This window comes from Onychomys torridus, chromosome 6 (genome assembly GCF_903995425.1).
Source record: "Onychomys torridus chromosome 6, mOncTor1.1, whole genome shotgun sequence".
Taxonomy (NCBI): domain Eukaryota; kingdom Metazoa; phylum Chordata; class Mammalia; order Rodentia; family Cricetidae; genus Onychomys; species Onychomys torridus.
Window position 1 is genome coordinate 42435639 of NC_050448.1, and position 13574 is coordinate 42449212.

The 13574-nt window shown below is 40.2% G+C and overlaps 1 protein-coding gene and 1 non-coding gene across 6 annotated transcripts in view; one reads left to right on the top strand and one right to left on the bottom strand.

Moving 5' to 3' along the window:
• Positions 1-13574, bottom strand: part of Plch1 (phospholipase C eta 1) — a 217072-nt gene that overhangs the window by 69529 nt on the left and 133969 nt on the right. For all 5 annotated transcript variants that reach the window (XM_036190617.1, XM_036190614.1, XM_036190613.1 and 2 more), the window contains exons 5-6: positions 10188-10317; positions 6295-6465 (exon numbers count right to left, since the gene is read on the bottom strand). In XM_036190617.1, the coding sequence (XP_036046510.1) occupies positions 6295-6465; positions 10188-10317 (301 nt within the window). The remainder of the gene's footprint in view (positions 1-6294; positions 6466-10187; positions 10318-13574) is intronic.
• LOC118586432 lies at positions 7907-8011 on the top strand. Its single transcript, XR_004945322.1, has one exon. It is a non-coding gene; the product is annotated as a U6 spliceosomal RNA (small nuclear RNA).

Below are 13574 nucleotides of genomic sequence, written 5' to 3' on the forward strand. Positions count from 1 at the left end.
GGGGGACAGGAACAAGCTAAGGCGTTTCAGTGTTGAGGATGGACATTCTGGCTAAGAGAACAGGACGATTCTTTATTGAAAAGGGCCTGTCAAGAAGACTTGGAGAAGCCTGTTTGGAGGCGTCAAGGAGCTAGCTTTAAACTATTCCCCCAAACCTCCTTCAGGTTCAGTCATTCAACAGAATGGCTCAAAGAGAGACAGAGCTTTCCCCCTCCATTATCTATGTATAATAAATGGCACCTCAGGAATAGCCAAACAAAAGAACTACATAGAAGTGGAGCAGCTATAAAGACCTATGGCCATTCTGGACATCTTCCCTCCACAGCACCTGGAATGTGTTCATTAAACCCGGAGCCCCAGGGCATTTTAATTATGGAGCGTCTATGATATAAGCATGAGGTACATATTGATGATATCACTGACCAAAGTTATTTATTGATTCCCCAGCTCCCTCTCTCTTCCTTATGTTCAGGGGTATAAATGAAAGCTCACCACCTCTCATGATATGGTTGAAACTATTCAGAGGGCCAGCAAGCTCATATTTGAAGGGGACTGACTCACTGGAAGTAACAAAGTTATCCAATCACTCAGAAAGTCCAAGTGTTTAATGGCTCCTTATCAAAGTCATGGGACAAAGACCACATATATTATCTTTATCATCACCATCATCACCATCATCACCATCATCATCATCATCATCATCATCATCATCATCATCATGTTACATCACAGCAGACATGGGAGTGATGAGGCAAAGAAGAACTGACTTAGAAGAAAATCCTTAGCTGTATATAAGTGGTGTTTCAGGATTGGCTGCCTAACACACAGCATCTCATAATGTGAAGAAATAATAAATGCAGGAAGGTGTCTCTGACTCCCCCGGGCCTTCTCCCTTTAAGCAGGTATTTACTCCTGCAAAGGACTTTCTGTATTTCTACTCTCCCTGACCCAGGTTAGGTGTGATACTAACATTCAGAAGATGCCCTGCCTATATCCTATACCCACAGAGAAGGAGCAGAAGACACAAATGCCAGAGGGATCTGAACAGTCTTGCCAAGTTCCTTCTCTGCTCCTACTTAACAGCATGCTATCACAGCCTTTCCACAAATCACATTTCCCCATGTCTGCATGTCTGTCCATGTGTCATCAGACCGGGCATAAAAGGTACAGAGGTATTCCTATTTCCTTACATCCTTACTTCCTTATGAAGTCTTCTCTGTGACATGAAAATTTATCACAGAAATCTCTACGGTCTTTTTATTCTTAAAATACTTTCAATATCCTCAAGTTGTGCAAAGAGTAAAGAAAAAAATTTTTATTCTCTGTGGAACTGTAAAATCTAGTATACCTGTGGGTACCTGCTCACTTATAATCCTACATAGGTTCCTTGAAAATGACCAAATCAGTACAATTAAGTAAACATGACCACTTATTGAACAGTTAATAGAAGAAACTAACTAAAAACAACTATTTCCATTCTTACCCTAATCCTGCCAGGGCAATATGGCCAACAAAAGCATTTTATGTAATGACTCACAGATTTGAGGATGAGAGGTTATGGTGGTTTGAATGAAAATGGCCCCAAAAGGTTCGTATGTTTGAATACTTGGGCTCCAGTTGGTAGAACTGTTTGGGAAGGACTAGGAGGTGTGGCCTTGTTGGAGGAGGTTTGTTGGAGGGGCAGGCTTTGATATTTCAAAAGGATCATTTTCAGTTTGCTCTCTTTATTTCCTGCTTAGGGTTTAAGATGTGAGTGCTCAGCTGTTCCTGCCTCCATGCCTTAGCTCAGTCATGGATTCTAACTCTCTGGAACCATAAGTCCAATTATATTCTTTCTTTTATAAGCTTCCATGGTCATGGTGTTTTATCAGAGCAATAGAAAAGTAACCAATGCAGAGGTAAACGTGATCCAAGTCAAAGAAGCAAGGTGTATATCCAGACCTGCTTAACCACACCCCACCATATAGCACACAGTCTAATAATAATAATAATGATAATAGTAGTAGTAGTAGTAGTAGTAACATTCCATTCACAACAAATAAAGTGTTAACCAGCTTGAAATGGGAACAGAATAAAAGAAACATCTCAGCAGACATCAGGCTTAATAGATTTAACTTTAGAAATCTAAAAGAGACACCAAGCAAGGCTCTGAAACCAGTGGGTAGCTGAGTATAGCCTTCTCTTAAGTGAGAGTTAATGGGCCATGCTCACGATGGCTCTGTGGGCATTTAAATGGGCTGAGTTTCCCCAGGAACCCGGTCAAGTAACACCTTTGTCTCCTGGCTCCTTGTCAGTCTGTATGTGTCTCTTCTTTCTTTCTCTTTCTTACAGACACACATCCCCAAGATTAGCACAATAGAAAAACAGGAAAGACTGCATATGGTCAAATTTTCTGTCTTATAGAAGACTTTAGAGCATAATTAAAAAATACAATTAAAAAGCAAACAGATGATGAAACTTCTGTGGCACAGTTAGCAAGGAGTTCTTAGGTCCATAAAAAGCAAACACATGGAAAAAAAAGTTATCTCTACTACAAAGAAATGTCAATCATATAAATGCTAGGATGACATTCTGTAAGTCCATATTAGCACAAAATAACTTGCTGCCTTATTCATTATAAACTGAAAACACACTTTTATACATCTTTATAATGAAAACATTTCAGGCTGAGGCTCTGTGGTAAGCAAATTATACAGAGAAAAACATGTGTATGGACCGAGTTTGCCAAATTTTTGCTGCTTTTTCTCATTCTCTCTAAAGCAAAAATCTGAAGATCCTAATTAGCCATAAAATGTAATTAAAAAATTGCACTTGGCTGTCCTAGAAAATACCTGTCCTGCTCAGAGTAGATTTGAGTCAGGGAAACTTTTTGCCACTTCTGAGCCTGCACGCAGCACTGGCTAGTGGCTCAGATTAAAAACATCAGACAAATCTGGGGCTATGACAAGTAAAACTGGTATTTTTCTGGCTTAAGCAGGAGAAAATTAAAGGACATTTCAAGATTTGGACCACTGGAACAGAAACAAGTTCAACTCGGATGCACAACCCCCGCCCCTGCCACATACTACTGAAAAACAATATATTTTTGAAGTCACTTCAAAAATTTAATTTAGAGTACATCAAAATGGCTCTATGGGTAAAGATGCTTGCCATACAAGCCTGTTGACTGTTCAATTGTTGGGACCTATGGAAAGATGAAAGGAGAGAACCAACTCCAAAATACTTTCCTCTGGCTTCCACAAGCAACACTGTGGCACATGTGTCCATACATATACACATCATGCACACACTGAATAACAAAATTTTAATTCAATTTAATTCAAATTAGTAACAAAACTGAGTGAGAATGATTCATGTATATTAGCAATGTATTAGCATCTTAACAAAGGCATTTTCCTTACATGCATTCATTTATTTATTTCATATATTTAGCGTGCTGGCTAGTTTTTTGTCAACTTGACACAAGCTAAAGTAAACTGAGATGGGGGAACCTCAACTGAGAAAAAGCCTCCAAAGATCCATCTGCAGGCAGGCAAGTCTGTAGGGTACTTTCTTAATTAATGATTGAAGAGGGGGTGCCTGGCCTATTGTGGGTAGGGATACCCCTAGGATGTTGATCCTGGGTGTTATAAGAACGCAGGATGGGCAAAGCATGAGGAGCAGCAAGCCGTAAACAGCAGTACTCCCTGGCTCTGCATCAGCTCCTGCCTCCAGGTTCTTATCCTGCTTGAGTTCCTACCCCACCCCTGCTTTCAATGATGATGAACTTTCATACAGAAACATGACTGAAAGAAATCACTTCCTCCCCAAGTTGCCTTTGGCCATGATGTCTCATCACAGCAAGAGTAACCCTAACTAAGACACACGGACACAAGCAAACTGTTCATCTATAACCTCCAGCTCACTCCTGCTTCATCCAAAACCCACCCTCTTGGAGAATCTCCAAGAAAGAAAAGACACCAAAAAGCCCCAGTCTTGCATTCTTGGCAGCTACAGCAGCTCCTCAACTGAACTTCCCAGAAGCCCAAGTCCCAGCCTAAAGTGCTCAGCTTTTGACCATGCTTGGGCACAAACCCAGCTCATGGCAGACACATCATCACCCCTTGCCTACAGGCTATATAAGCTCCCTGCTTTAGTTCAGGCAAGTGACTTCCCTGCCTCGATCTCTGGGACTGGAGAACTCACCTTGGAGTTGCTTTACTCAAATAAACCTGGTTTTTTGTTGTTGTTGTTGTTTTGTTTTGTTTGTTGTTGTTTTTGTTTTTTTGTTTTGTTTTGTTTTGTTGGTTTTTCAAGACAGGGTTTCTCTGTGTAGCTTTGCACCTTTCCTGGAACTCACTCTGTAGCCAAGGCTGGCCTCGAGCTCACAGAGATCCACCTGCCTCTGCCTCCCAATAAACCTGTTCTTTCACAATTCGGCTTGATCTAGCTTACTGCTTGGCGGAAAAAAACCTGTTATCACAATACAGAAAACCTATTACAGACCATGGTGCATAGGTAGTGGTCAGAGGACAGCTTGTGGGAGTAGATTTTCTCCTTCCATCATGTGGGTTCTGGCATCACTTGGGTCATCTGGCAATTTAACTTGGGCTAGGAGCAGGCAACTTAACCTCTGAGCCATCCCAATGGCCCACAAAAATGCTTTTTTAAAAGGGATTTGCCTGTAATCCCAGTACTTGGGAGGCAGAGGTAGGTGGATCTCTGTGAGTTTGAGTTCAGCCTGGTCTACAGAGCTAGTCCAGGACAGGCTCCAAAGCTACAGAGAAACCAAAAAAAAAGGGGGGGGGGGGTCTTTATGTGTATATGTGTGTCTCTGCCCATGTATATACACAGTAGTCTAAGTCCACATAAAAGCTAGAAGAGGATGTTGGATCCCCTGGAGCTGGAGTAACAGTCAGTTGCAAGCCTTCTGGTAGGGATGCTGGCAACTCAACTCAGTTCCTCTGTAAGAACGGTAAGCTTTCCCAACAGTACAGCATTCTCTCCAGCCCCCTACTTAATCATATTTTTTATTAAAAAAAACAAAAACAAAAAACAAACTTCATGTGTGTGCTTATGTGCATGTGAGTGTTGGTACCCATGGAGGCCAGAGGTGTCAGATCCCTGCAGCTGAAGTTACAGATGGTGTGAGCAACCCAGTATGGGTATTGGGAATCAAACTCGGGTCCTCTGGAAAAGAAGCCAGTGTTTATAAGCACTGACCCATCTATCTAGCCCCTCAATGATACTTTTAAAGGAAGCAACAAAACACCACCATTATTTTTTTTTTAATTCATAATGAGTTTTATAAGCTTAGGAAGGGAAAACCTTAAAAAGTATGTTGCTTTTCTGGGTATGTATTGCATGCCTGTTCTCCTAGAGTTCAGGGAGCAAGAGGAGTTCTAGGTGTCCTCAACCACAGGAGAACCATTTCTCAACACAATAAAAACAAAGTGCATTGCTTTACTTCTTAGCATCCATTAATTTTAAACATAGGCTCTGAAAATCATGAAATATCTCTTTATTTCAAGATATCTAAAGGTATATTTTGCACATTCCCCAAATTTAGCATGATGTCTCAGAAATGGACTTTGAGTTCATACACGGCAATGAATTAACCTAAATTGACACAAATCTGAGCGTCCACCTGTGTTTGAGGCTTATACATAAAACCCATTTATTTCTCCACTGTACTGAGAAATGGAGTTTAAAGAATTACAAAATAGCCATATAAAAAATTAAACTTGTTGAACAAAATTCAGTCTATACTATATTAAAAATTTAATGTTTTCCTTTAAGTAGATTTAGGAACTCCTACTCCAGGCAAGCCTAATTTACTAACCTTTGCACTGATTAGATGCCAATTTCCTAGTGGAATTATCAGTGTCCATAGTGTAATCTAAGAATTATGTCATAGTTTAAAAAAACCACAACTATATACTATAAGTTAAATATCAATTTATATTTTGCTAGTATTAATTTATACTAACATAAATCAATACAAAGCTCAAATTTATACTACTACTAATGCCTCACAATACAAAGCAAATATTTACCAGTGAGTCTAAAGTGAAATATGAGGTGGCTTTCATTTCTTTGCAGAAAAATACACATATTCATATGCAACATAGACAAGATAAAAAAGTTATGTATACTAGGTGGCACTTTCCTTAAAAGCTAGTACATAAATGGTTTAAATGATCCATTGGTATGCTTTTTGATAATGTGTGCTATTTGTCAGTGTATCCTGCCTTTAATGTATACCTACACCCAAGTGCTTTTAAGTAAACAATCCATTCCACAGTCTAATGATACCTTTTGCTCCACCTTCAAAAACTGAGCCAGCTCCTCCACAGTCAGGTGGTCTTTCTTGTCACTGTAGCTCAAGAGCAGTAAATAAAGGTCTCGCCTCAAAGACATCATTTTGTAAAAAACACAGAATTCTTCAAATGTCAAGGTTCCCTGGTTCTCATCTGTGTCAGCTTCCTGAACAAGGTATAGAAAGGCGGAAAGAATTGGTAACAGTGAGTGAATTCAGAATAAGAAAGTAACATTTACCATAAAAGGGCCAACACATAAATCATGAAAAATACATTTTTAAGCACACATGGAACATTATAAAAAAAAATTATTAGGCAACCAAGAAAGTTTCAACAAATTATAACCAATTTCTCAGACAATAGTACATCTATAAATTAACAGAAAAAAATCTTAAAGCGGAACACTGAAGTAATGTGTCTAAACGGAAAGTAAACACTTCAAAGTGAACAAGTCCAATTCAAATCAATATGACACTGGGGCTGGAGAGATGGCTCAGCAGTTAGGAGCACAGCACTGGCTGCTCTTGCAGAGGACCCAAGTGCAGTTCTAAGCACCTACATGGCAGCTCACAACTATTTGTATCTCCAGTTGCAGGAAATGCAATGCCCTCTTCTGGCTTCTGGTGGTGCCCTTAATATGCATGCAGGCAAAACACATTTTTTAGCCCAAAATTTGTATGACAGCCCTGCATTAATCACAGCATCAGAAATAAAAATTACAAATAAACAAACAAACCAACAGTAAAATGGTACTGATATAGTGAAACCTTTAAAGCAAAGCTTGAAGCTAAGTTAATCAGAATGCGTTGTTAGGAAACAAAACTTGAACTACCTGTAATTCCAGCATTTGGGAGGATGAGGCAGAAGAATGGCTAGTTGTAGGCCTGCTTGTACTGCATAAAGGGACTCTGTCTCACAGATAAAATAAAACAAAAAATCTAGCAATTCAACCAAAAAGCTAAAAGGAATGAAAGCCAAAGGAAACTATAAACAAAACCAAAAAAGCAATGATACTTTTTTAAATGACCATCTTTAAAAGTAAGCAAGAAAGCCAACAGCTAATCTTTGAGGAAACCAATCAAAAGATGCCTTGAGCACAACGGATTAAAGGACAAGAGAGAGGCAGTGCTTTAATGCATAGCACAGACACATGTCTCTCACTCACTTCAGAACTATAATATCTTTGGAGATGTAATTCCTCCCCTAAGACAATCTCTCTGATGACTCACGGTGCTTCAGGCTCTGACAGCTGCCAGAGCAGTGGCACCATCCAGCCCTCCTTCCAAAGGAAGGTCTAAACAGCTCATGCAGGTAGATGTTTACTTTAAATTATCTGTCACTAATAATTACTGCACAAGAACTATTCGGCATGGATCCTGAGATTGGTTGAATTGGCCATTAAACTGCCAGGGAGGCATACTGAGCAACCAAACCATTTACAGAGCCCCAGTCATTCACAGCGAACACAACTGTAACAAAACAAACACTGACAGGGAATGAGTGGCACTTGGAAACCCTGGGTTTTGGAAAGAACACACAGCTGTTAAACAGATTTAAATATAGCCTTGAAAGTCAAAATGCTCATGAAAATTTTGCTTATTGCTCATGTTCAATTCAGTGGCACATTTGCTAACAATGGAAAAATACAGAAGATTAGCATGGCCTCTGGACAAAGATAGCATGCAAATTAGTGTGGAGCATTCCAAACTCTTAAGAAAATTTTTGCTTAATGCTAAATTTAGGTTAATTAAGAGTATACAAAAACATAGTTAAGCCTTGTACAGCTTCTATATGAAGCGTATATCTCCTATCTTGTCATTTTAAGTGTGGATATAGATTGATTTTTGATATATGGGGCCTAATGAAGAGTCTTTGCATTTAAGAAATTGAGTATACTGTTCACTTTACTGTTACAATTTTAAATCAACATGTTTAATCCTGCCAGGCACAATGATGTACATCTTAATCCCAGCATTCAGGGGGCCGGGGAAGGCAAAGCTATTCAAGTTCAAGGCCAGTCGGATCTACGTGGTGAGTTCTAGGTCAGCCAGAACTACATAGTGAGACCAGTGTCTCTCTCTCTCTCTCTCTCTCTCTCTCTCTCTCTCTCTCTCTCTCTCTCTCTCTCTCTGTGTGTGTATGTGTGTGTATGTGTGTGTGTGTGTGTGTGTGTGTGTGTGTGTGTGTGTAATCTTATTTAACAGATATAGATTTCCACTTACATGTACTAAAATATTTCAAAACCTGAAAATTAAGTCTTAAATCAAAAATACTTCTGGATTTAAGAATTTCATATGAGGATACTTAATCTGTATGGAAACTCCTGGACCTTTCATTTCCCACTATAAGCCTTTCTTTGCAGACTCCTGCTAGACTCAGGACCCATGTGGACATATTTCACATACAGCAGGCATACATGCCTGGTCACTTTCTGGCTTAACACATTTAAAATTTTAAGAGCCTAAAGAGAGACTGAATTTTCTTTTAAACTTGTCTCACCACATGTACAGTGGCTTACTGTCCCAGAATAAGAGGCTGAGGCAGAAAGAGCTTGATAAATTCTGTGCCAGCCTGGACTATAGTATGACCTTGTCTCAGGACATACAGAATGATGAGGACATAGAAAAGAAACTACTTAAGGGTGCAAGTGTGTGATGGGAGCAGAGAGGGGAAGAGAATCAACCCAAGTATTATGAAAATGCCATAATGAAACCTGTCACATATGCTCATTTGAAACAGTAACTATTACATAAATACACTTGTCTGATGAATTTATTCTGAGTCCCTAAGACATGGGACATAAACATTTCTAGTTTTCCTGGATCTCACTCCTTCCTCTTTTCCTTTTTGCTCATGTTGTTCTCCAGTGCAGTAGAACCAAAAACCCTCAGTACAAACCATCCCTAACCAGGAGTATTTCCTCAGCAGGACCACCTTGAGGGTCAGAGAAGGGAGCCAGCCTCTGTCTTCCATTTGAGATTGGAACACATGGCCCTGTTGTTGACGTCCTTGCTCTGGTGGGAACAGCAGGAGGTGAGAGAACAAAAGCCCCAAACATAAAACACTTTCTCTTTCTATGCTTATTATGTGTCTAAGATAGAGACCTAGTCACATAGAAGGAGAAGTCTTTAAAAACATGGACTATATATGATTTATCTACAAATAATTACCATTTTGTAATTTAATTCTTGCTCATTACTAACAGTGCAGTCTGGTCTTTGCCCAACAATGCTCACTTTCAAGCACAACCCAGCTGGATACTGCAGAGTAAATTTCAACCCAGGATCTCCGTCAGGGGGCTCCTGACAGTGCTGTTTTTCTCTAATTGCACGGTCTTTATTCTAACCCCCACAACAGCCCCCCAACCCTGCAGCACGCAGATGAAGTATTTTCTTCCTCTAAGAAGGATTTGATCAAGTTCATTGTTGGAGTGTCAGGAAAAGTGCTTATTGCTCTCCAAAAACAGCAACAACAAAGAAGTATTTGAGGGATGAAACTGAATGCTCCTTAAGTTGATGAAGAATTTTTCCTTTAATGACACATAATGACTCTCTCTCTCTCTCTCTCTCTCTCTCTCTCTCTCTCTCTCTCTCTCTCGGTTTTCAAGACAGGGTTTCTCTGTGTAGCTTTGCGCCTTTTCCTGGAACTCATTTGGTAGCCCAGGCTGGCCTCGAATTCAGAGATCTGCCTGGCTCTGCATCCCGAGTGCTGGGATAAAAGGCGTGCGCCACCACCGCCCGGCCATCATGTCTCTCTTTATCAAAGAAAAATGAAAACAGTACAGAGCAAGTAATGCCAACTTCTAACAAAATAAATGGTTTTAATGGGCCTAATTACATCAGTAGTCACTACGTTTTACAAAAGGCCAACACAACTGTGAACACATACCTGAAACATTTGCCTGACTTTTCTTCGGGGCAGATTGACATTTAGTTTATGCATCAACTGATGAATCTCTTCAATATTCAATAAGCCGTCGCCATTCTTATCAGCCTCCTCAAAGGTCTGCTTCACCCATGTGCAGAAAGGTCAAAGAAAAGTTTGCTTAAAAGTAAGAACCGCTCTCTCACTGAATGTCACAAGGACACTATCAGCAGCATGGAATCAGAAGGAATGCTCTTGAGGAGACCCTGCAATGCACAGGCTCTGATGAAGGGGGTGCACAGGGATGGCACCCTCTACTGCAAAACCAGAGTCAGACTAGGATGCTGGAAGGTTTAATTCAAACACTCTCCCGACCTAATCTAAATTAACTATTAAGCTTATTGTTGAAAAGCACTGTATTCCACCAGCTGTAAGGAGGACAGCTACATCACTGGTTCCAATTTCTCTGTAAAGGACATCATCCTAGCCTCCACTGACAACATCACAAGTATTTCTCTATGACTTCATATATTATCCTTTTCTTGTGTCCTGACTTCATCTTCTCAATAATGCAGCCATGCTAACACTAATTTTGTTCATACACAAAGGGTTAGAGGTCCTCATTTGTGGACACAGATGGCACACAGCAGGAATAGTCTGGTGTTAGAGCTTTCTGCTCAAGGATCTCATTATGATAAAATGTCAAACATAACCAGTCTAGGCTTTATGTTCTCCTATGCCCTCTCACTTAGTATGTTTTTGCTTTCATCATTCTCCCAATCAAGAGCTCAACTCTCTTTTCTGACTCTTACTCTCCTATTTTAAGAAGTAAACCCTCTAGTTATTGCTAGGAAAAAGAGAAAGTCTCTGGTCAGAATAGGCAAGAGAATGAAGTCTCATCTCAATTCCAAGAGTCTTACAACCTGATCTAGCATCTATGTTTCCTGCCTATAAGGCTGCTTTCTGGTCTGGATTCCTCCTTTATCACTACATATGATAGATAACCCTGAGCTCACTTGCAATTTCCACATTCTATGAAAGGAAAACCCACTATTTCCAGTAGCAGTACACATAGAAAAGCAGTTGAAAGGTTCCTGGTATCTTCAAGCTGTGCTTTATTACCAAGATGTGGGTATCCAGAACCCCCCTGAGCTGATGGTTCATTACTACACACAACAACAACATTAAGAAGAGGAAGCATTCTACAGAGGAAAAAGGAAATAAATGTTATAGTTGGTGTTTTCTATGACAAAACCATAGGAGGATATGAAATTATGTGGTATTATTTCACATAGGGGTAAGAGCGGGCAAAGTTTCTGTAAAGTGGCTGGCAGTTAACCTTTCAGTCTTGGCAGAGGACTCATCTCAGCTACAGCCTCCCCATGCATGGGACAGCAGCCTGATGAACAGCAGCGGGAACATGCACAGCTGTGTGCCAGTCATACTTTGCTTGTGCACAATGAAGATAAAACTCTAAATAAAAATGTTATTGTTCTTTTGACTTTTTTCAACCATTTAAATTAAAACCCATTCTTAGCTCATGATCCTGGACAAAGCCAGGCAGTGAGCTCCATTTCTCCTTAGGCCCGAAAGAATGAAGTTCTAACTTACAGTACAGGCCAGGGGATGCCCACAAATGACAACTTCCTCCCAGTGTCAGGACAGAGCGAGTGGAGGAAACAGAGAATGACAGGTTGATGGAGTAAATGCTGAGGCTATACACCACCACCACCATCATCTTGGCATAGGATGGGGGCACTGAGATTTCAGAGTTCGTCTACCCAAAGGAAGACGGAAGAGATTTGGCAACCTTCACCACTGCAGCAGCAAGCGGCCTATTAAGGAAGTGTTTGCTATGTGGTGGGTGGTGCTTACATCAATCCCTTTGCTCTCCACACCCTCCACTGAGCAGGCACCAGCATTACCAGCACCGACATCCTACAGATACAATGAGACAAAAGGGTAGAACCCACCCAAACCTGCACACTACCTGGCCCACCACAATGCCAAAAGAATTCATGTCTTGTGTAGATGTGTTTTCTCCTTGGGCCACTTAAGATTCTTTATCCTCATTATTTATTCAAGAAGATTTAACTCCTAAGTAAAGTCTAATCATGAACATCCTCCATCCTTTCTCCCTGATTAATTAAACACATGTCCAGTGAAGAATGTCATCTGGAACTGGAGAGAGAACTCAATGGGGAAAGATCCTTGTTGTCAGCCTTTGATGACTTCAGTCCGATCCCTGCAAGCCACATGGTAGGAGAGAACTAACTCCCAAAGGCTGTCCTCTGCCCTCCATACTCTCACCTTAGCATGAACATGCACAGTCATGTGCGCATGCATACACACAAGAAAATAAATGTAAAAAAAATTAATGCCAGTATATTATTTAAAACCTTGGCAGTTCTGACGAATGGTTCCCTACCTCAACCCACTTTTCACTATTTTTCTTACTATCTATTATTAATTTCTTCTTCTCTTTTCCTTCCCTTATTGGCATAAACATCAACCAAGTGTCTTATAAAATTGCTCCCATGTGGAGTGCTCAGGCACACTCCATTCCCAGATCACCTGTGTCCAAAATATGAAATGTCTTAACCTTCACACTGACTAATTCTATTACAAATACTTTCAAGGGACAGTAAACATAAATGCATTAAGCTTAAAGAAAACAGAAACACCCTGTGACCAACAAAGCAAGAAGAGGACGCCTCAGTCTGTGCCCACCTCTTACCAGTATGTCAAGAATCATGACTCTGGCCTGTGGGCCAAAGGCTCTGGCATATTTGAGTGGGTCCTAATTAACTGGGTACCAAACAAAACTTCCAGAACTGATTGTTCTCCTCAGTGACCACTGTTTTTCCGTGTTTCACACAGAACCTCAACTATATTAACATACCCAAGAGTCACATGTTCTAATGGTGGACACTGAAGGGAAAGAGAGAAATATTGGACTTAATTCAGCCATCCTCAGAGTGCATGCCTACATGTTTCTGATGACACAGTCCCCAAATCTCATATCCTGTCTGTGTGAGGCTGGATTTTCTTTCATGTACTTTAAGCCAACGCATCACTATAGGCTAAGTACAAAATAAATGTGAAAACTCATGTGCTCTCTTATTTCTGATGTAAAAACGTATAAGGCATTTGTATAAGATCCTTTAAGTCTGTCTGCTTTGAAAAAATTATAGTCATTCTATATTACATTAAATGTAAAAATTACTATGATTTTAAACAAATTGACTCTTTTTCAGTGCTCAGATTTACCTTTTAATATGACAAATAGCACTATATACCTCATGTTAGCAAAGCATCATGGCAGTCTTCAAGCAGGAACAGGTCTGCAATAAGAATTCTCATCCATGAGGAGAGGTTATCTCTGGAAGGACTTCTAGAAAGGCCTTCTTT